Source organism: Danio rerio, chromosome 7 (assembly GCF_052040795.2).
Source record: "Danio rerio strain M-AB ecotype USA chromosome 7, GRCz13ab, whole genome shotgun sequence".
NCBI classification, from domain to species: domain Eukaryota; kingdom Metazoa; phylum Chordata; class Actinopteri; order Cypriniformes; family Danionidae; genus Danio; species Danio rerio.
The window spans coordinates 79,522,501-79,545,000 of record NC_141027.1 but is presented as its reverse complement, the minus strand read 5'-3'; the positions used below and the strand labels follow the sequence as shown (position 1 = coordinate 79,545,000).

Here is a 22,500-nt window from a genome sequence, read left to right as displayed (position 1 = left end):
TTTTACAGCCTTATTCCAAAATGGATTAACTTGATTTATGTCCTCAACATTCTACACACAATCCCCCATAATGACAAAGTGGAAAAGAGTTTTTAAAATTGTTGCAAATTTATTCAAAATAAAAAATCTATTTTTAGCTCAGTGTTCACAGCGTTTGCTCAATACTTTGTTGATGCACCTTTGGCAGCGATTACAGCCTCAAGTCTTCTTGAATATGACGCCACAAGCTTGCCACACCTGTCTTTGGGAATGTTTGCCCAAGCGTGTGTCTGTCTGTGTATGTGTGAGTTTGTGCATGTCTGTGTGTGTGTTCAGCACCTGCGGTCAGTGAATCATCCGTGCTGACATGCTCTAATATGTTTACTGTTATCAGTGACACACACACATTTCCATTCATTCATAATTCAGCACATAAAGCCGGCTCTGGACACCTGAACGGCGCTTCAGAGGTCAAAACACCACATAAACACTGGAGTCCTCAGCCAAACGGCACTTAATGTGTGTGTTGCTGTGCTCTTAATGAAGCGTTTGACTGTAATCAGCAGCCCAAACACTGCTATAACCACCGCATTCTCTGCTGTAATCTGAGATATGGATGAGTGTGCGGTGGTCGGGATGTTATCCGTCTGGAATTGATTGGCTGATGAACGGTGTGTGTTTGACAGGTGGTTTGACGGTACGTTATGAGCTGAGAATATTTCAGTCTAAATATATAACAGCGCTCAGAATAACAGCGCTGTCAGTCTCTCAGCTGGTGCACAACTAGAGCACTTCATCATATGGAGTTTGCACTTGTAGTGTGCGTTAGAACTTTACATTAATAAGTCATATTCAGGGCCAAAGAGAAGCTGCAAAGCTTTTGTTATATTTTGCTATTACTGTGAGGAATTTAGTAAAAAATAAATAAATATATATATATATATATATATATATATATATATATATATATATATATATATATATATATATATATATATATATATATATATATTAGTGCTGTCAATCGATTATAAAAAAATTAAATTAAAATAAATAAAAAATAAAAAATAAATAAATAAATAAAATAAAAATCAATTAATTCATTAAATACATATTACAAAATTAAATAAAATTAAATAAAAAAACTAAATAATATAAAATAATAAAAATAATTTAATTAAATTGAAAAATAAAGTAAAACATAAAATACAATAAAAAATGTAACTAAATTAAATAAAATTAAAAACATTAAATTAAAAATTAAAATAAACAAAAAAAGAAAATTACATAAAAAATAAATTACAATAAAAAATTTTATTAAATTAAATTAGATTTAAAAATATAATTAAATTAAATTAAATTAAATTGAAAAATAAAATTAAATAATTAATTAATACAATAAAAAAACGATTACATTAAATCAAAAATAAAGTAAAACATAAAATACAATAAAAAATTAATTAAATTAAAAACATTACATTAAAATTAAAATAAATATATAATAAAATAAAATAAATTAACTAATAGGATTCAATAAAAAAATAAAAAAATTAAACAGAAAATTTAATAAAATAAAATAAAATAAAAATATAGTAAAATAATAAATAAATCTACTAATTAATCACACTTTTTTATTAATTGTGATTAATCACATTTCAAAGACTGAAGCTTGTATTTTTAGCTATTCAAATGTAAAATTAATGTAAACGCAAGACAAAAAGTATTTAAATTCAAAATATAATTGTTTATTAGAATTTTTGTTTAATTTGTAACACAGATTTCTTCATGTGAACAACATACCCACAATAAACCATCAAAATCCTCGCTTGACAGACATATTTATTGCAGAAATTAAAACACAGGCATGTTAATGACATTTGAATTTTAAAAAAAAAAAAAAAATCAATGCCAATAAAGAAAAACATGATTTAGAAGTTGGATTCTAAATGGACTGCAAAAAAGGCCAAAATACATAAATAACTTAAATTAAAAATTATTAAATAAACTAAAAAATAAAATAATAAATAAATTACAAAAAAAAAATAATTAAATGAAAGTAAAAAAATAATAAAATAAAACAAAAAATAAAACAAAACAAAATAAAATGAGGAAACACGCTAAACTTGGAGGCTCATGCTGAAAGGAGTAATGTGCTGTCTTTGACAGCTCGCAACTTCACCAGAGACTTCCTGAGTACATTCACATAAGACACCAATACTCTGATTTTAATATGATTAAGATAATACTCTTATTAAATGTTTACCACGTAAGCAGCGATTTGATTATCTTAAAGGACCACCGGAGTCACGAAATGCAGAGGTTTTTCTTTCCGTTCGCCATGCGCTATCAAATTCCATTAAAACAGAAGTCGAAAGATTAAAAATGAACAGGAAGTAAAAAAAAAACCTGCAACTGCGTTAATTGTGCTAATTTTATTTAATTTTAATACATAATTTTTATAATAATTATTTCAAATTAATCACATGCATTAATGCACTAATTTTGACAGCACTAATATATAGCACTATATATATATATATATATATATCACAGCACTAAATATATATAATTAATGGAGACTTGGAGCAGGTGTGTGTGTGTTGCATGACTGGATCTTGTAGTCCATATACTGGCAGATTTGCAGCTCTATGTGATCTGTGTGTTTACCAGCCATCTGGAACGATTAGATCCCTGGTGATGGTGACAGCACTATATATATATATATATATATATATATATATATATATATATATATATATATATATATATATATATATATATATTCATTCATTCATTTTCTTGTCAGCTTAGTCCCTTTATTAATCCGGGGTCGCCACAGCGGAATGAACCACCAACATATCCAGTAAGTTTTTACGCAGTGGATGCCCTTCCAGTCGCAACCCATCTCTGGGAAACATCCACACATGCACACACTCATACAATACGGACAATTTAGCCTACCCAATTCACCTGTACCGCATGTCTTTGGATTGTGGGGGAAACCGGAGCACCCGGAGGAAACCCACGCGAAGGCAGGGAGAACATGCAAATTCCACACAGAAACGCCAACTGAGCCGAGGACCGAAACAGCGACCCAGCGACCTTCTTGCTGTGAGGCGAACGTGCTACCCACTGCGCCACTGCCTCGCCCATATATATCTGGTTCTGGAATCTGATTGGCTGATAGGAGTGAAATATCAGCACTCGTACAGCCTCCTCACCCTTGTGTATTAAACCATCTGAGCTCACACTGCAATCTAAAGCTTTGGTTGGTGATTATTTCTTTAACTGAAGAGCACCAGCGGCAGCAGCAGGGTCCCTGTCGTGTTTCCGCAAACACACACTGAAAGCGAATCTTGAACGCCTGTACACAAGTTTGCAGATAAAGCCTGGGCCTGATGCAGGATGTCATGTGTTTTTCATTGTTGTTTGGGGCTGAAATGTGACCCAGACTTGTGTGATTCTCCATCTGCGACACACACAGAGAGCCTGACAGCACTTAAAGAGCGCCGCTGAATGGATGTGCTGATGCCGGTGATTGTGTTTGATTGCTGCCGCGCGTCTGGAGGCTTCGAGTGTGTGTGTTAAAGGGAAATTAAGTGCTTTGGGACTGTGATTTCCACCCGACCGCAGGATCAACAATTAACGCTTGACACCAGCTCTTTACAAAGTCAAACACACAAACACAGAGCACAGTGAGTGGCGCACGTGCCGACGCTGATCACTCCTGTTGGCAAGAGCAGCTCAAGAACACCATTCATAAAGTCAGCGGGGGGGGAGGGGGGTTCATAGTCATATGTTAATTGCAATTACACAGAAAAGTGTGACTCTGACTTTATATTAATGCAGATAGATGAACTTTTATATACAACCACTTGCATCTGTGATTTGTTTTGCCCTGTTCGAATCTGTAGGAATTGCTTGTCTGAATTGTTACTGATTCCATGATGTCAGTGTAAATGAGTTGTTATGCTTAAATATTACCGCTAAAATAGCATACTGTCGTAGCAGATGTTGATTTTTTCCACCACTTTCTTGGTAGCGGTGGGGGCGTGTGCGTGCGGTTTACCTGAACGGCGGGGGTGAGTTGTGCCCAATGTACCTGAAGAGCTGGGAGGGATGCGGTGGAGAGGGGTGTGCGACGTATTTAAGGACCGGGGGGAGGCGCGCGATTTCCGGAAGATTATCATTCGTTTGCGGGCATCCAGGAGTCTCCCGAAACCTCCGAGAGACTTGGGATGTCTGGGATTATATTATATTGATAAGACTTTTTTTCAGTTTCATAAGCGACCTTTTAAAGCATCTATAATGTAGATTTTAATTAGTTTAACTACAAAACACAAGTAAACAGCGCTATTCCACCTAGTCTCTCCCTGTATTGTTTAACATGCAACTCTAAATATTCACTCTGAAATAGCATGTCAGTTTGGCTTGCACGCCGAGAGGGTTCTTTTGCTGTGCTCGTATTTAAGGAGGCGTGGCTCTAGACAGCAGGGAGGGACTGTAATTCAGAGATTTATGCTAAGCTGTTAGCATTGTAGAAGATCACCTACTGCACCTTTAATATGTTAAAATGGCAACAAACATGCTAGAACTAGTTAGCAATGTGCGAAAACATGCCAACAAGGTTCTAAAATGAAGTAGCAACTTCCTTTGACATTTGCACACTTTAATTCTTAAACTAAAACATTCAATTATTTTGCTGAATAAAAAAAAAATGGAAAAACAAACTTTACTCTGGGATGTTCATTCGTTGTCACCATCACCAGGGATCTAATCGTTCCAGATTGCTGGTAAACACACAGATCACATAGAGGTGCAAATCTGCCAGTATATAGACTACAAGATGCAGTCATGCAACACACACACACACCTGCTCTAAGTCTCCACTAATTAGACTCACACAGCTGAAGCTGCTCATGGACTCATTACTGGACTATTTATACAGCACACAAACATACAGAAGTTGCTGAGTCTTGTTATGCTGTTTGTGAACATTACAACACATTTTTCTTCCGCTTAGTCTCTATTTTAGAGGTCGCCACAGCGGAATGAACCACCAACTATTGTGCGTGTATAGGCCGTGTTTCCTCTTTAGGTTCAAAACTCAGACACGCAGTTGAAACATGGGACTCATTAGGGCCTCGCTGATTTAATTACTGACCTAAAAGTATTGCGAAACACCCATACACACTCATTCACACACACACACACTCATACACTACAGCCAATTTAGTTCATCAATTCCGCTATAGCGCATGTGTTTGGACTGTGGGGAAACCGGAGCACCCTGAGGAAACCCACGCCAAAAGGGGAGAACATGCAAACTCCACACAGAAATGCCAACTGATCCAGCCGGGAATCGAACCAGCTACCTTCTGCATCTAATTTTACCATAAAAACAGAAACAATAACTTTGATTCGTACATCTGATGGCCTTAGAACAATGGCGCTCAATCCTGTTCCTGGAGATCTACCTTCCTGTACAGTTCAGCTCCTACCATGATCAAACCCACCTGAACCAATTAATTAGGACCTGAAATCCACTTGATAATTACAGACAGGTGTGTTCGATAAGGGTTGCAACTAAAATCTGCAGGAAGGTAGATCTCCAGGAACAGGATTGGCCACCCCTGCCTGAGAAGAACTGAATATGAAAGTGTTTGTTGTTGTAAAGCGTGTGATCTGCAGAAGCGACGGAGCTATTGTGTCTGTCTGTGGACTGGACTCCCGTTCTGGCCGCGTTTCTTCTTCAGGGTCAAAACTTAAACATGCAGTTGAATCATGGGACTCATTAGGGTCTTTTTGATTTAACTACTGACCTAAAAGTATTGGGAAACACCCATACACACTCATTCACACATACACACACTCATACACTAAGGCCAATTTAGTTCATCAATTCCCCTAAAGTGCATGTGTTTGGACCCACGCTAACACAGGGAGAACATGCAAACTCCACAAAGAAATGCCAACTGATCCAGCCAGGACTCGAACCAGCGACCTTCTGCATCTAATTTTACCATAAAAAAACAGAAACAATAACTTTGATTTGTGCATCTGATGGCCTTAGAACAGGCATGTCCAAAGTCGGTCCTGGAGGGCCAGTGTCCAGCAAAGTTTAGTTCCAACCCCAATCAGACGCACCTGGGCTAGCAAATCAAGGTCCTACTAGGCTTTCTCGAAACATCTTTTGCAGGTGTGTTGAGCCAAGTTGGAGCTAAAATCTGCTGGACACCGGCCCTCCAGGACCGACTTTGGACACCCCTGCCTTAGAAGAACTGAATATGAAAGTGTTTGTTGTTGTAAAGCGTGTGATCTGCAGAAGCGACGGAGCTATTGTGTCTGTCTGTGGACTGGACTCCCGTTCTGGCTGCGTTTCCTCTTCAGGGTCAAAACTCAGACACGCAGTTGAAACAAGGGACTCATTAGGGCCTCGCTGATTTAATTACTGACCTAAAAACAACCCAAATTAATAAACCCACAAGGCTACGGTTTCAGGCTCTGTATATATCCATAATCTGATACTGATATATCCTGCATCCTCTGCGGACAGTTGGACGGAAAAGCGGGCAGAAGAGCCAAGCCGTTTGGAAGGGAGCTTTAGATTATTTCCGCGAGCTGCTTGTGGCTGCAATCTGTTTTCCAGCGTGGTCTTCGGCGCTGTCCACATTGATTATATTCTGTGATTTTTGGGGAGAAAGCCCAATGGATGCTTATTTGGAGGCTGCGCTCTGTCCAAATCTCCGCTGAAGCTCTCGGCGCAGCTTGGCGGGTCACAGCAGGGCCGGATGAACAGAAACGCACCCATGTCTTGGCTCCGCTTTTAATCGGATTCAGACCCGACCGATACCTGTAATCACCTGCGCATGATAAACACCTGATGGCATCCAGATTCTGCCAACACCAATTAACTGGCCGTTCAGCATCAGGGTAATTAACAAGTGCTGATTGGCTGCACATCACACACACACACACACACACACACACACATACACACACACAGCTGCAAAAGAGCAGAGGCTCAACCGATGCCAACCTTTGGAAACTTTTCACATCAAATATGGGGGGGGGGCATTTAAACAGAATGCATTTTTCCTTTCCAACACACTACTTCTCTATTGTTTTTCAATGTAAACACACACTTGTCGGATGTGTGTGACCATTACACTTGCGTCTTTTGAAGTGGCGCTCATTTTTTCAACCCAAGCTCATTCTGGAAACGTAGCCCCGCGGACGTTTCTGGAGGCCGCGATTTACGTGGTCGGAGGTACGTAAAGGCCGCGTTTGTTTTTTTTTCGAGCGAACGCTGCGGGGCAGTGTGGCGCCGCTTCGCCCCTCCTCTTCCCGCTCGCCGGCCGACGGCTCGCCTCCGAGTGGAGGGATTTCCCGACGCAATCAGTTTGTCCACCTAGCTCACAGCGTTGCGTCGGCGGAGCGGAGGCCCCGGAGGAGGAGGAGCCGGAGCCGGCCGCGGTGGATGACGACCGGGATTGAGTCCGGGGAACAGCAGGTTCCGGAAATCAGGTAAGACGAAAAACGGAATCCGAAAAATAAGGGCGAGAACACGCCGGGATCCGAAAACGCGGTCGAAATCGAAGACGAGGGCTTTTGCTTTTTTTTTTTTTTTGATCCGGTGGCTTTTTCGTGCGAGAACGGCGCGGGCGCGGGCGCGAACGCCGCGCGCTCCCGAGAGGCGCCCGCCCGAGACGCGAAAAAGCACGCACAGCGGCCTCTCGTGGATCCGCGAAAACAAAAAAACGCTCGAATACGTACCTCCCGGCATGTAAATCGCGGTCCGCAGAAACGTCCGCGGGGCTACGTTTCTACATTGAGCCCGGGTTGCATTTTTTAGACGCTGTGCCAAGTTGAAAGACCTTCAACTTTCACACCCATAATCACTGTCAGGTCCAAAACCAGTGGACCAATGAGAAGTCGAGATTAAAGAAAACAAGATTCAATTCATAAATATAAAGTACATTTTATAATATGAAACATGACTCCTCCGCCCACAAGGGGGAGGAGCTTCTGAAACCCAGTGTCATGGCAACAAGGAGATGCGGTGCAAGCTTCAGATCGTCCTGAAAACACAGCAACAGGTAAAAAAAAGCAGGTGTCAGAGATCGAACACAGGTGTTGTTTGTTAAAGGCCGATGATGGCGAATCATCTAGCGAGACCACAGAACAAAGCATGCGAACTCGGCTCATGCACAGAAGATTGATTACGGCCAGAGAAAGACACAGGTGCAAAAAAAAAAAAAAGCTGCCAAAACAATCAGCTCTCATTCTATCGCCCTCATAAAGGCCAGAATCCATAAAGCGATTCTCTCTGTGCAGACACACCGAAGACAAAGCGCCGCATCTGAACCCACAATGCATGCTGGGCCAGCCATTCTCCTCACTCCTGCTGAAAAGGCATTATTGGGAACTGGATTTAAGGTAAAAGTAATTAAGGCCTAATTAAATATCTGTGCCACACCTGGTAAAGAGAACGAACAGACTATTGGCTCAATTTCAGCAGTCGATGCGAAGACGGGCATATTTATCTTCAATTTTCAGATCATCTATTGTGCTTTTTTTGCTGTGTTGCATGCAGTCTGTATAGTGAATATCTGACCATTAATAAAGATCTGCTGATACTGGCTCCAAATAAAGAACTGATTATGTGTTATCAATAATTCCAGTTTAATTATAACTGATAATGTTTTTTTTTTCTTCACTCTCCTATCAGTGAAGTTTTTTTCCCTCTCCGCTGTCGCCTCTGGCTCGCATGGTTCAGGATCGGTAGTGCTACGCATCGATTAATTTGCTCTTCAGTGTTTGGACTCTCAGTAATGACTTTAAAGCACACTGAACTGAGCTAAACTGAACTGAACTGAAACACTAAAAACTGAACAACCCTGATCCAGTTACTATGAGCATTTATGTGAAGCTGCTTTGACACAATCTACATTGTAAAAGCGCTATACAAATAAAGCTGAATTGAATTGAATAATGTAGACTTGCAACTTTTAATTCTCGTTTAAGAAAAGGGATGCTCCGATCAAGATTTTTGCAGCCAGTACTGAATACCGATTCCTTGTCATGGTGATCGGCTGATACTGAGTACCGATCCTGATGCTTCAAGCTTTACAATGCATTAAGCACTTTTTCCCTCTAAGTATGGTCCTTAATTAGGAGAATAAATTAAGGATGCAACAGTGACGCAGTGGGTAGCACGATTGCCTCGCAGTAAGAAGGTCGCTGGTTCGAGTTTCGGCTGGGTCAGTTTCCTCCGGGTGCTCCGGTTTCCCCCACAATCCAAACACATGTGAATTGGGTAGGCTAAATAGTCCGTAGTGTATGATTGTGAATGAGAGTTTGTAGGTTTTTCCCAGTGATGGGTTGCAGCTGGAAGGGCATCCGCTGTGTAAAACGTATGCTGGATAAGTTGACGGTTCATTCCGCTGTGGTGACCCCAGATTCATAAAGGGACTAAGCCGACAAGAAAATGAATGAACTTATAGACTGTAAACAGAGGATGCTCCACATCTGTAAATGTTATATGACACATGTAAACAGTCACTTGCAATCGGTTCATGAGATCGGCCAGATTGGCGAGTACTGATCGAGCCATTAAATGTGATTATCGGCCGATACCGATCTCCGGCCGATTGATCGGAGCATCCCTAGTTTAAGGGTTTGAATGTCAACATCATGTCTAGAAGAGACATATATTGCAGAGACAAAACACTTTATAGAACATATTAGCATGCCTTTCACAAAATACTATAGTAATTTAGAGGTACATACTATAAAGTTTTTGATCCATGCTATTACACTGCATGTATATAATAGTACAGACTTTAACTTTGCTAATAAATGCTCCAGCACACTTAAGTACCAAATCGTTAACAGATGAACTTGAACAAATACCCTAGTATACTTTAGTTTTTACTACAGTAAACTGTGGTGTATTGTATAATATACGCTTAAGATGTAGAAAACTACAGTTTTGGGTCATTTGTTTATTTAATTAGTTGTTGTGTTACCATAGAAACTATAGAATCACCACAATAATTCAATTACTATACTTGATGTATTGCCATAGCAACTATAGTCACCCCAACAGATACATTAAAATAGTTGTTGTGTTACCATAGCAACTATAGAATCACCACAACAGATCAATTACTATAGTTGTTGTGTTACCATAGTAACTATATAATCCCCACAACAGATTAATTACAATAGTTTTTGTGTTACCATGGCAACTATAGAATCGCCACAACAGATACATTAAAATAGTTGTGTTGCCATAGCAACTAAAGATGCACCACAACAGATACAATACTACTGTATAGTTGATGTTACCATAGCAACTACAGAATCACTACAACAAATACATTACTACTGTACAGTTGATGTGTTACCATAGCAACCATAGAATCATGATGACAAATACTTTACTATAGTTGTTGTGTTACCACAGCAACTGTAATATCGCCACAACAGATCAAATACTATAGTTGTTGTGTTACCATAGCAACTGTAATATCGCCACAACAGATCAAATACTATAGTTGTTGTGTTACCATAGCAACTGCAGAATCCCCAGAACAGATCAATTACTATAGTTTTTGTGTTACTATAGCAACTACAGAATCACCACAACAAATACATTAGTAGAGTTGTTGTGTTACCATAGCAACCATAGAATCACCACAGCAGATAGATTACTATAGTTGTTATGTTACCATAGAAACCACAGGATCACAACAACAGATACATTATTATAGCTGTGTTACAATAGCAACTACAGAATCCCCAGAATAGATACTCTACTATAGTTGTGTTTCCATAGTGACTGTAGAATCACCGCAACAGATCCATTACTATAGTTATTGTGTTACCATAGCAACTGTAGAATCATCGCAAAGGATTCACTACTATAGTTGCTGTGTTACCATAGTAACTGTAGAATCACCACAACAGATATATTACTATAGTTATTGTGTTACCATAGCAACTGTAGAATCATCGCAAAAGATTATATCTATATTATATTATATCTATATACAACTCTAGATATTGAATTATATCTGAATTTTCTTTTGCAACTGGTCATTATATATGGCTCCTACAGTGTCAGTCTGTGTTATTTTCACTAGTTTCATTGCCTCCAGGTGGAAATCGTAAATTTCAGCGCCAGTAAAAGTTACAACATTCTTTCCTCTTTAACGAGCTTCTTGATTTGAAGTATCGTTCAGTATCAAACATGGCGGAGAGTTTGTTGAAATCCCGAACTATCAGTATGCGCAATACAAACACTGGTAAACACTAGCGATGATCGCAAACATCCCGTCTAAACTTTCTGTATGTGTGTGTGGTTGTGTACGAGTGCTTCCAAAAACTGCAGAGCGATTCAAGGTCAGAGCTGAAATAAATAATACGAGGCGCAGACATCAACAGCAGTGTCCATCACTCAGGGTCAGCACGATCACTAAATCACCTTCACTGTCCCGGGGTGTTTTGCTATTTGATGTGTAAAGGAGAGACGCCGGCTGTCAGTCAGACTCTCACTGGTGGTCTTTCTCTATGAATACTAACACACGTCAAGCTCTCGCATCAAACGCCCTCCTACAGCAGACACATGACACCCGCCACAGCAACACTGCAAAGGGCTTCTCTCTATCTCAGTTTTGTCCGACAAATATCCCTTCCAGTATTTCACCGTTCCTTCTTTGACGAGGGAAAACTTTGGTCAAACTAACAGCGGAAGACAAAAAAAGTTCAGCTTCAATAAGTGATGGTGACTGTTGTATGTAAACACTGAATTCAAGAGCAATTAGCTTCACAAACCCTATATACAGTTGAAGTCAGAATTATTAGCCCTCCTTTGATTATTTTTTTCAAATGATGTTTAACAGAGCATTATTTATATAATTAAATTACTTATTAATTGTATTTTATTAACATCTACCACCACCCCAACTCTCACAGTAATATAAAAACAGTGATGATGCTGAGTATTATTTATATTATTCATTAAAATACCCCTTAATTGCATGTTATTAATGTCTACCCCTACCCCAACCCTAAACCCAACCATCACAGTGATGTAAAAACAGTAATTATATCAATTATTATTCATATTAGTCATTAAAATACCCATTAATATTATTTTATTAACTTCTACCCCTACCCCAACTTTAAACCCAACCCTCACAGTAATGTAAAAACAGTAATTATACACTGTTTTACTCATTAAAATACCCATTAATTACATGTTATTAACATCTACCCCAACCCCAACCCTAAACCCAACCATCACAGTAATGTAAAAATAGTAATTATATTGATTATTATTCATATTATTTATTAAATTATCCATTAATTGTACTTTATTAACATCTAGCCCTACCCCAACCCTAAACACAATCATCACAGTGGTGTAAAAATAGTAATTATATTGATTATTATTCATAATATTTATTATATTATCCATTAATTATACTTTATTTACATCTACCCCACCGCAATCCTAAACCCAACCATCACAGTAATGCACAAACATTAAGCATCCACTGTATTATTCAATAAAATACCCCTTAATTGCATGTTATTAACATCTAGCCCTACCCCAACCCTAAACCCAACCATCACAGTCATGTAAAAATAGTAATTATATTGATTATTATTCCTATTATTTATACAATTATGCATTAATTGTGCTTTATTAACATCTACTCCTTCCCTCACCGTAAACCCAGATTTAACAGTAATGTAAAAACAGTAATTATACATATTATTATTCATTAAAATACCCATTAATTGTACTTTATCAATGTCTACCCCAACCCCAATCCTAAACCAATCCTTCACAGTAATGTAAAAATAGTAATTATATTCATTATTATTTATATTATTTATTAAATTATACATTAATTGTGCTTTATTACCATCTACCCATACCCTCACAGTAATGTAAAAACAGTAATTATACACTGTTTTACTAATTAAAATACCCATTATTTACATGTTATTAACATCCACCCCAACCCCAACCCTAAACCCAACCATCACAGTGATGTAAAAACAGTAATTATACACTGTTTTACTAATTAAAATACCCATTATTTACATGTTATTAACATCTAGCCCTACTCCAACCCTAAACCCAACCATCAAAGTCATGTAAAAATAGTAATTACACAGAGTTTTATTTATATTAAACATTAAAATACCCATTAAATTGTATTTTATTAACATTTACCCCACCCCAACCCTAACAGTAATGTAACAATATGAATTATTGTTGTACAGTGTCTCCAAAATGATGCAATATCGATGTGTGTATCTGCAGCTGTATCCCTTCTAGACTTTACCACAGAAGATCATCACTGAAAGATCATCCCTGTTGAACAGTAGTGTATAATGCAGGAGTCTCACAGGCTCCGCCCACGTCTCGCTCTCCATTAATGAGTTCATTCATCAACTTCTTCTCTTCATCAAGCCAATCTTTCGCTCTCTTTCAGCCCTTCTTTCATGCGACCGCACAATGACAGATTTAATATGCGCTGAGGTGCGTTTGTCACCGATAATACCATTATTAACAGGTGATGCGGCTCTTTCTCTCTGGCATAAACACATGACAGTGACAAAGAAACGCTCTCTCGGATGTCCTCTGGAAAGCTGAGATCGAATTACACACGCGAGGATTCAGGCCATCAGACGGGCTGCGCTGTTTGTTGTGTTAATTGACGCTTTGAGGAAATTATGCACACGAAAGTGAACTTGAATTACCGCCATTGCAATTTAAATCACCCAAAAAACAGGTTCAATATGACATCATGCTTTGGAGAAGGAAAATGAAAGCGTCTCGCAGCTGTCTGCAGTGCAATAACAGCTCAGAATGGCATCCATCAAATTCAGCAAAGGACAAAAGGATGACCTCGGGTTTCATTCTGCTTTTCTTGTGCGGCTATCGCATGGCTTCTGAAGAGTTCAAGCACAATGCATAAGAAAAATGGACTTATGTTTGATTTTATATTCACCTATTGTTCTTTTCTAGGGCGGCACGGTGGCTCAGTGGTTAACAATGGCCTCACAGCAAGAGTTGTCGCAGGTTCGAGTCGGTTAGTTTCTCTTTGCATGTTCTCTCCATGTTGGCGTTGGTTTCCTCCAGGGTGCTCTTGTTTCCACATCAGTGCAAACGCATGCGCTATTGATGAATGTATGTGTGAATGAATGTGTATTTGGGAGGAAACCCACGCGAAGGCAGGAAGAACATGCAAACTCCACACAGAAACGCCGAGGTTCGAACCAGCGACTTTCTTGCTGTGAGGCCCTTGTACTGTTCATTTAATGCAAACCAGGCCCGGATTGGCTAATCGGGAGGACCGGGAGATTTCCCGCTGGGCTAGTCCGTTTTTTGGCCGCGAGGGCCGGTGTCCCTTGCTGCTTGCACTCTCAGCAGTCACACTCTTTTCATTTATTCATGTATTTGATAGGGGTGTCAAGATTTTGATTTTTAATCGAAATCGATCGAAATTTATGCTCAATTTCGATTATCCAATCAAAAAACAGAATTGTCGATGCTGCCACGCCCCCATGTCACGTCAGCTTGGCTTGCCAAGCGGGAAAAAAACCGGCTTGTTGAAGTGCTTGTTAAACTGCAGAAGCAGGAGACCCGTCGACAGAGCTTAAACCCTCTCCTCTTTCAATGAAGTCGCCGGTTTGTAAGCATTTTGAATTTCCAGTGAGTTATGTTGACAACGTTCGTGTTGTCGACAAAAAACCCCCACAGTTTTGCAAGCTCTGCTATGTGCGTATTACGTACGGTTCGTCCGATAGACAACACCGGCATCGCGATCCTCCGCCCGCCCCCGTTGCAAATCCGCCCGCGAAAAGTACACACTCAGGCCCTGTTTACACTGTCTTTGTTTTTAAATGGCATTTTAGAACGACAACGATTTGACATCCACAGTGGCGTGTAGCATTTCTGAGCAGCCCTCCTTCCTCTCTACCTCTGAAAATGCACATCACGTGACCACACAGACACAGACGCACACACAGCCTTGCGCTCGAGACAGCAGGTGCAGGCAGTCAGAGGACTGCTTCAATCTTTCACTCACTTGTACTTAGTCATTTTAGCGAACACCTCAGATACTGTTGGCTGGTTCCTGTTGGTTGTGCATCTTTTTTACAGACGCCATTATAACGACACAGATCACTGCCTATTCACGAGTCCCGCAGAAAAAGTGATTGACAGGTGGTAATTATGTGTGTAACTTGACACCCTTAGTATTTGACCATAGCCTGACTCTTTTGATTCAATATTTTGCCACAGCTCCGCTCTTTTTATTGATTTTCTCGCAGCCCCGTGAGCAAAATGCAGCCCGCAGGGTAATCATGATGTAATAGTAAATCATCATTCAACCCCAAACAGCGGCACCTTAGTGAATATAAGATTTCGAAAAATTTAATTTTATGAATATTACACCTGCTCAATGAAAATCAGATGATTCACTACTTAATAAGTCTGATATCATTTGATGATCTTAAAGGGGTAGAAAGAGATACAGGTCAGTCACAGTGCAATATATATTTTTTGCTCCTGATAGAATAGTGCCATTGTGGTCCAGTGGTCAGCGTGTTGTGTTACCAAGCAGACGACCCGTGTTCGATTCTCACCTGGATATGTAAAGTTACGAGCTTTTCATTTTTATTGTTAAGACCAGGCCCGGATTGGCTAATCGGGGGGACCGGGAGAATTCCCGGTGGGCCGGTCCGTTTTTTTGGCCGCGAGGGCCGGTGTCCCTAGTTCCAGAATCTGTTGCTCTCAGCAGTCACACTTTTTAAAAATAATTTATTTATTTACTTGACCACAGCCTTCTTATTCATTATTTTACCGCAGCTCTGCTCTTTTTATCTATTTTCTCGTAGCCTCGTGAGCAGGCTGCAGCCTGCAGGTTAATGATGATATAATTAGATATGTCTCCAATCAACGTACAGCTGTTGTGGTACAGTGGTTAGTATGTTAGATTATGACGTGGCCAACCTGGGTTCGGTCCTTGTCTGAGTAAAAAAATTTTTTTTTTCATTTTTATTGTTAAGACATAATACTGTAAGGGTTGTTGAACATTTGAAGTTCTAAAAGAGCTGTTTTCTCAAAAAAAAAAAAAAAAAAAAAAAAAGACGTGATAGTGTAATTAGAAACTGAATTGGAAATAACCTTATTTTAATATAGTCAGTGGTGAACTGAGGTGGGCCGGTCTGAGGCTTGAAACTCCAGGGCTGAAAAAGAGTCCCACTCCGGCCCTGGTTAAGACATATAATACTGTTAGGGTTTTTGAATATTTGAAGTTCTAAAGCAGCTGATTACTTGAAAAAGACGCGGTAGTGTTATTAGAAACTGAATTGGAAATGACTTTATTTTATGGTGGCATATCAATGCCAATATTAATCGAGCGTAGCGGTGATGTTTGCGAACGAGGAGAAGTGAACCGTGAGCAGATTACAGGTCTACACGCGAGAAAACTACAGCTCGCGAGCGCACAGGGGATCTTCACGCGCACGCTCAACTGATCCAGCACGAGAAAACAAGGCCCGCGCGCGCACATCATCATCTGTGCGCACGATGTACGCTCTCGCAAGCGAGGTCATGCCTACAGCACGCGCGCGCAATCAGTTCTCTCCGCTCGCTCGCTGGTTCTTCTCTCTGCTCACGCGAAACATTTCGGATTTTTGTCAGTCCTGGGGCGGGACTTGGTGTACTTGTTATCTCTACGCTATTGGCTACTCTTCCTTTCCGGAAGAGCCGGGATTGGACGCAGGTAAGCTATTTTCCCCGTTAAATAAAAATATATTGGATCATAATCCATATCATAATGTCACAATGTGAAACTAATAGACTTTCTCAGTAATAATAGGTGACGACTTACTTTCAATAATCAGATATTTCTTGTAATAATTAATCTCATAATAATGCCTATTCTTACCATTATGACCAAGTCATATAATGACATATCAAAATAGTTTTCTCGCGTGTAGACCTGTAATCTGCTCACGGTTCACTTTTCCTCGCGCGCAAACATCACCGCTGCGCTCGATTAATATTGCCATTAATATCCCGCCATATTTTAATATAGACAGTCGTGAAGTGAGGTGGGCCGGTCTGAGGCTTGAAACTCCAGGGCTGAAAAGGAGTCCCACTCCGGCCCTGATGCAAACTGTGAAATACTTAATTCAAGAGTCTCTTATAAATATAATACAAGCTCAAAAGAACAACATTCATTTAAAATAGAAATGTTTTGTAACATTATGAATGTAAACACCGTCACATTTGATCAATTCAACGCGCCGTTGCTGAATAAACGCTAATTCCTCTGCTAAAAAATGGTACTGACCCCAAACTTTTGAACAATAGCGGAAAAGAAAGTCCTTATTTTCTCTCCAGCTTCAGTCTGCAGCAATTAAACTCAATTCACGCTTGCGTGGCGTTCATTTATCAGTATAGATGAACAGCGGTGTACGGAAAAGCCAACAGAGTAAATAGCGCAGGTATTCCTGCAGGTAGATGGATGCGACGCTTCGCTCCCATAACTAAAGATACAGAAGAGCCGATCTATCATGGCCAAACGCTATCATTAGCTATCTGGCAACTTACTCATTTTGACAAAGTGCAGCGCTTACATAGTTTATCACGAAGCTCACAGTAACCAAAGTCATCACACACACACACACACACATACAGAGAAAGAGAGAGATAGGAACGCATGAGTTCAAATAAAGGAGAGACTTTTAACTGCAGGGTGGAAAAAAGAAGTGGAATAAATCAGATTTGAGGCCGCCGTTTCCACTGAGCTGCATTTCAGTGTGTGTTTTTCATTAGATGCACTCAGAACAGGATTTTGCAGCTTGTTCAAACTCCCTGAGCTGAATCAACACAATTCTGTAGTTTTTGACTTTTATGTTCAATCCACTTAAATTTACAAGAACAATTAAATTAACTCATTTGGACTCAGAAAACGTGTGGAATTCTGCATGTTTTTCTTGTGTGTGATACAATAAGGTTGCATCAGATAAAGCTTGTTGAGGTCCGTGTGAACCAGAAGTTGCTGAGACTTTTATTTCAGTACGTTAAAGGGCAGCTAGTTAAATTTTTTTTATTATTTAATATTAATATTAAGGTTCTTCTGAGTGGGCCAGTTTAGGTTCAGTTCAAAACACAATTCAGATTGGTTTATTATAATGTGGTAAAAATGTTATTTTAGGGGTGTATATGTAACCCCGCTGGTCCTACGCCACCCAACCCGCTCCGAGCTGGTATTGAACTGGAGACCTTCCGCATAGGAGCAGGTTGCTCTAACAAGTAGGCTAAAGACCATGGCCTCTAGTGTCAGTCGCTAGAGCACCTTTAGAGGTCAGAGGAGTCAGATTTACCTGGACAACACCTACTGGCTGGCCTCTGTTACACTCACCCCCCTAAACCTCTCTCCCATCCAGGTCACAGCACCAATGTAACCCCACCAATCCAACACCACCCAACCCGCTCCGAGCTGGTATCGAACCGGCAACCTTCCGCAGGGTAGTTGGTTACTCTACCAAGGAGACCATGGACTCTAGTGTCTGTCGCTAATGCACCTTTAGAGGTCAGAGGAGTGAGGTTTACCTGCACAGCACCTGGCTGACCCCTATTACATGTACACAGCTCGCTATAGTGTTTGATATGGGTTGCAACTAAAATCATCAGGATGGTGGCTCTCCAGGAACAGGGTTGGCCACCCCTGGCCTAATTCCAGCTGCAACCTATTACTGGGAAACCTAATTTAGCTTTTCAATGAATAAATGAATGAATAAATAAATAAAAAAGAAAATGCTTATAAAGATAAAATATAAAAATAAAATTGACAATTCCAGCCCAGGCTCATCAGAAATATGCCTACATTTGCTGAAATAGTTGGTGGTTCATTCTGCTGTGGTGACCTCTCAGTGTTTAGGTATTCATTCATTCATTCATTCATTTTCTTTTCGCCTTAGTCCCTATGTTAATCAGGGGTTGCCACAGCGGAATGAACCGTCAACTTATCCAGCATATGTTTTATGCAGCAGATGCCCTTCCAGCTGCAACCTATTACTGGGAAACCCAATTTAGCTATTCAATGAATAAATGAATAAATAAATTAATACATAAATGAATGAATGAATGAATGAATAAATAAGTCAGAGGAGTGAGGTTTACCTGCACAGCACCTACTGGCTGGCCTCTGTTACACTCACCCCCCTAAACCTCACGGCACCAATGTAACCCTGCCAGTCCTACGCCACCCAACCCACTCTGAGCTGGTATCGAACCGCCAATCTTCCGCATGGGAGTTGGTTGCTCTACCAAGGAGACCATGGACTCTAGTGTATGTCGCTAATGCACCTTTAGAGATCAGAGGAGTGAGGTTTACCTGCACAGCACCTACTGGCTGACCCCTGTTACATGTACACAGCTCGCTATAGTTTTTGATATAGATTGCAACTGAAATCTGCAGGAAGGTGGCTCTCCAGGAACAGGGGTTGGCCACCCCTGCACTGAAAAAAAAAAATCTGAGATGATTCCTTAGATTTACTCAATTTTTTTATGTTAAGTGGTTGTAAACAATTTATTTGTGTTGAATATAAACAAACACATTAAGCTGAACATTATCAAACTTAATCTGTTTGTTTAAATTCAACACAAATAAACTGTTTGCAACAGTTCTGCATGCAACACTTTATTCAGTGTGGCCTAATTCAATCATCAGTAATGTACATTGTGAAGTGTTACTGATAACAGATGATCATAATATTACTGAGCATGGATACGTACTGTACGGGACGCATTCATACTGGACTTCCAGGTATTTGTATGTCCCAGGACAGGGGTCGGGAAAAGCATCGGGTCCGGCCACGACAGCACACTGTGTCCTGTTATTACACCTGAAAACACAAGCAGATGGAGGAAAATCATCAGCGCTGTCAGGCCTATTGCTCACACTGAGGTTAAAGGCTCTGTTGACACTTATAACCTTTATTTTGAGCTCAACACACACAGGGCTTGTCAGGGAGCGATGTGTTATACTTTTTTATCATGATTTTTGGACAACAAAATGACTTTGGAGAGGCTGAACCATATGGCACGGAGATTACAATGGTGTGAACAAATAGGATGAATAAATAACCGTAAAAAAAACGAAAGACACCCAGAATAGGGTATAGCTAGGGCTCTATTTTGACGGTCCATGCACAAAGTGCAAAGCGCAGAGCGCAAACGCATTCAGGGCATGTCAGAATACACTTTAGCTTTTTTAAGGTCAGGAAAATGCACTTTGTGCCATTACGCATGGTCTAAAAGGGTTGAGCTTATTTTCTTAATGAGTTACAGGTGTGTTTTGAGAATAAACCAATCAGAGTCTCATCTCCCATTCCCTTTAAAAGTCGGCTGCGTCATGCCATAAGCGCATTTGCTATTTACATGACGTAAAGTAAGTTAAAGTGGAAAAACTGAGCATTTCAGTAGAAAGAAAACAGTTAAACAGAGCATCTGCAGCGCGAGAATGAGAGATAAGGCATCTCATAATCTAGTTTCACTTTAATTTTGTTTGTTAAGCGCAAAGATTTGTTTCAAAACTATTACTAAATTCAGTTCTAATCTCCAGCAAACGAATAAATGAACAATAATAATGAAGTGTGCTCAAAAACCTGAGTTATATCCTAAAATACATGCTGTGCCCCATATGGTCTAAAACCTGACAGGTGGACAAATCTAAGCTTGTTTTTAATAAAACAAATATAAATATGGATATAATAAATAATACTGCTAATAATAATAACATTATACAAAAGCAAATTAAATAAACTGAAAAAGCCTCCCGAGATGATGAAGGCATGAAGGCAGTGGTGTTTATATTTATGTAGGCTAGAAAATATTATTTTAGATTAATATTTTAATCCTTTATATATATATATATATACACATTCTTATTATATAATATACATATCCTTAATATTATAATTATTTTTCATACAGTATGTAAAGATATTTGCGTATTGCTCTTCATTTTGTTTGTATTAAGCAGTGTGTAAGCGAGGCGCACTCTGCGGCAGACAATAGACCCGCTTTGTTCTGGTCTAAAGAACAGACTATTATACGTAGCTTTTCAAAATAGCAACGAGCCAAAACACGCCTGCTTTTTTAGATTAGAACACCTATGGGTGCACACATGAGCGCAAAATGCATTTGCTATTTAAACAGCGTGCCGCAAAATGTCAAAACGACTCTTGCGCCGAGCTGAAACTAGCAAACAACAATTGCGTTGCGCCTTGCGACATATTGCGCCGGGTGTATGATAGGGCCCCTAATGTTTCTTCCCATACTGATAAACTTCCGGTGACCGGTTATTGTGACTTTTTTCCATTTTATACGGTTCCTTTCACAGCATTGTTGCTGTAATGTTATCAAAATATAGGCTGTTTCTCAATATGCGTTTTTTAGCTGTCTTGCATCCTCGTGTTCTCGTGTAACATCATCATCAGCTGACAAAGTTCAGTTCCAATACTCAAGACCGCAAGAACAGACGACGCGTGAAACTTCCCGGATGTGTTCTTGATATCAAAAATGCACCGATGCAGACTTGAGCACCGAACTCGCTCTGGAAGTCCCAGAAGTGGAGATCGCTGAAATTAGACCTATATATATATATATATATATATATGAGCAATATCACACGAGTAGCAGTGAGATATGGCTGTATATCGGCACTGGTGGGAGGCGTGCGTTGGCACAGGGCCGCAGGACGAGCCATATCGCACTGCTACTCGTGTGATATTACTGCTATTTCTTACATTTTATTATTTAAAACAATTAAATGTCAATAAAAGTCACTTTGTTAAACTGTAGAATTGAATTTTCAACATCAAAAGTCAACAAGAGCAGAGATGCACATCCCATAATGCAATTCCCAATAATAAACAACTGAAAAACACTTGTGGATCACAAAATACAGAAACTGTTCATTTACAGATATATTTGACAGTGTAGTTAATACTGAAATACGGCTCTTAATGGCATTCTCACTACATGTGTAATTTATTAAATGATAATTCAGCCACTTTAAAGAAGACACTAAATCAAAATTGACCTGATTTGCTTAAATGTCGCCGCTTTTACTGTGATTCATTAGTGCACACTGTTCAAAACTGTTCATAATTCCCCATCAAAATGTAATTAGTGTTCAACACAACACAATGGCACTTCACATCACGACACAACCTTTACGTCCTTTAGCAGTTTGAGGCATTTAGATTGACTGAAACAGCTGAAACATTCATTTAATAACTTTATTTTTCTGTGTTACATAGTGTGTGAATAGAAGTGTGCTTAAAAGGGTCATGAATTCAGAGCCCTGTTGGACATTTAATAGTGCATCTTCAATTTATTTTTTATTAAAACCATGCTGCTAAATGACTGGTTTGATATTCAGTTTGATGAATTAGTCTGAAGTCTCTCCT

The 22,500-nt window shown here is 39.6% G+C and overlaps 1 protein-coding gene across 50 annotated transcripts in view; it reads right to left on the bottom strand.

Moving 5' to 3' along the window:
* LOC101882941 (adhesion G protein-coupled receptor L3) overlaps positions 1-22,500 on the bottom strand; it is a 404,469-nt gene that overhangs the window by 139,523 nt on the left and 242,446 nt on the right. For 29 of the 50 annotated variants that reach the window (XR_015496550.1, XR_015496551.1, XR_015496552.1 and 26 more), the window contains exon 4: positions 19,820-19,929. Coding sequence is in view for 46 of the 50 variants with exons in the window: in XM_087262378.1 (XP_087118504.1) it covers positions 19,820-19,929 (110 nt within the window). In the remaining 4 variants the exon portion in view is untranslated. Of the gene's footprint in view, positions 1-19,815; positions 19,930-22,500 lie in introns of all 50 variants that reach the window. The other 21 variants (XR_015496553.1, XM_087262380.1, XM_087262359.1 and 18 more) reach the window with 1 other exon arrangement.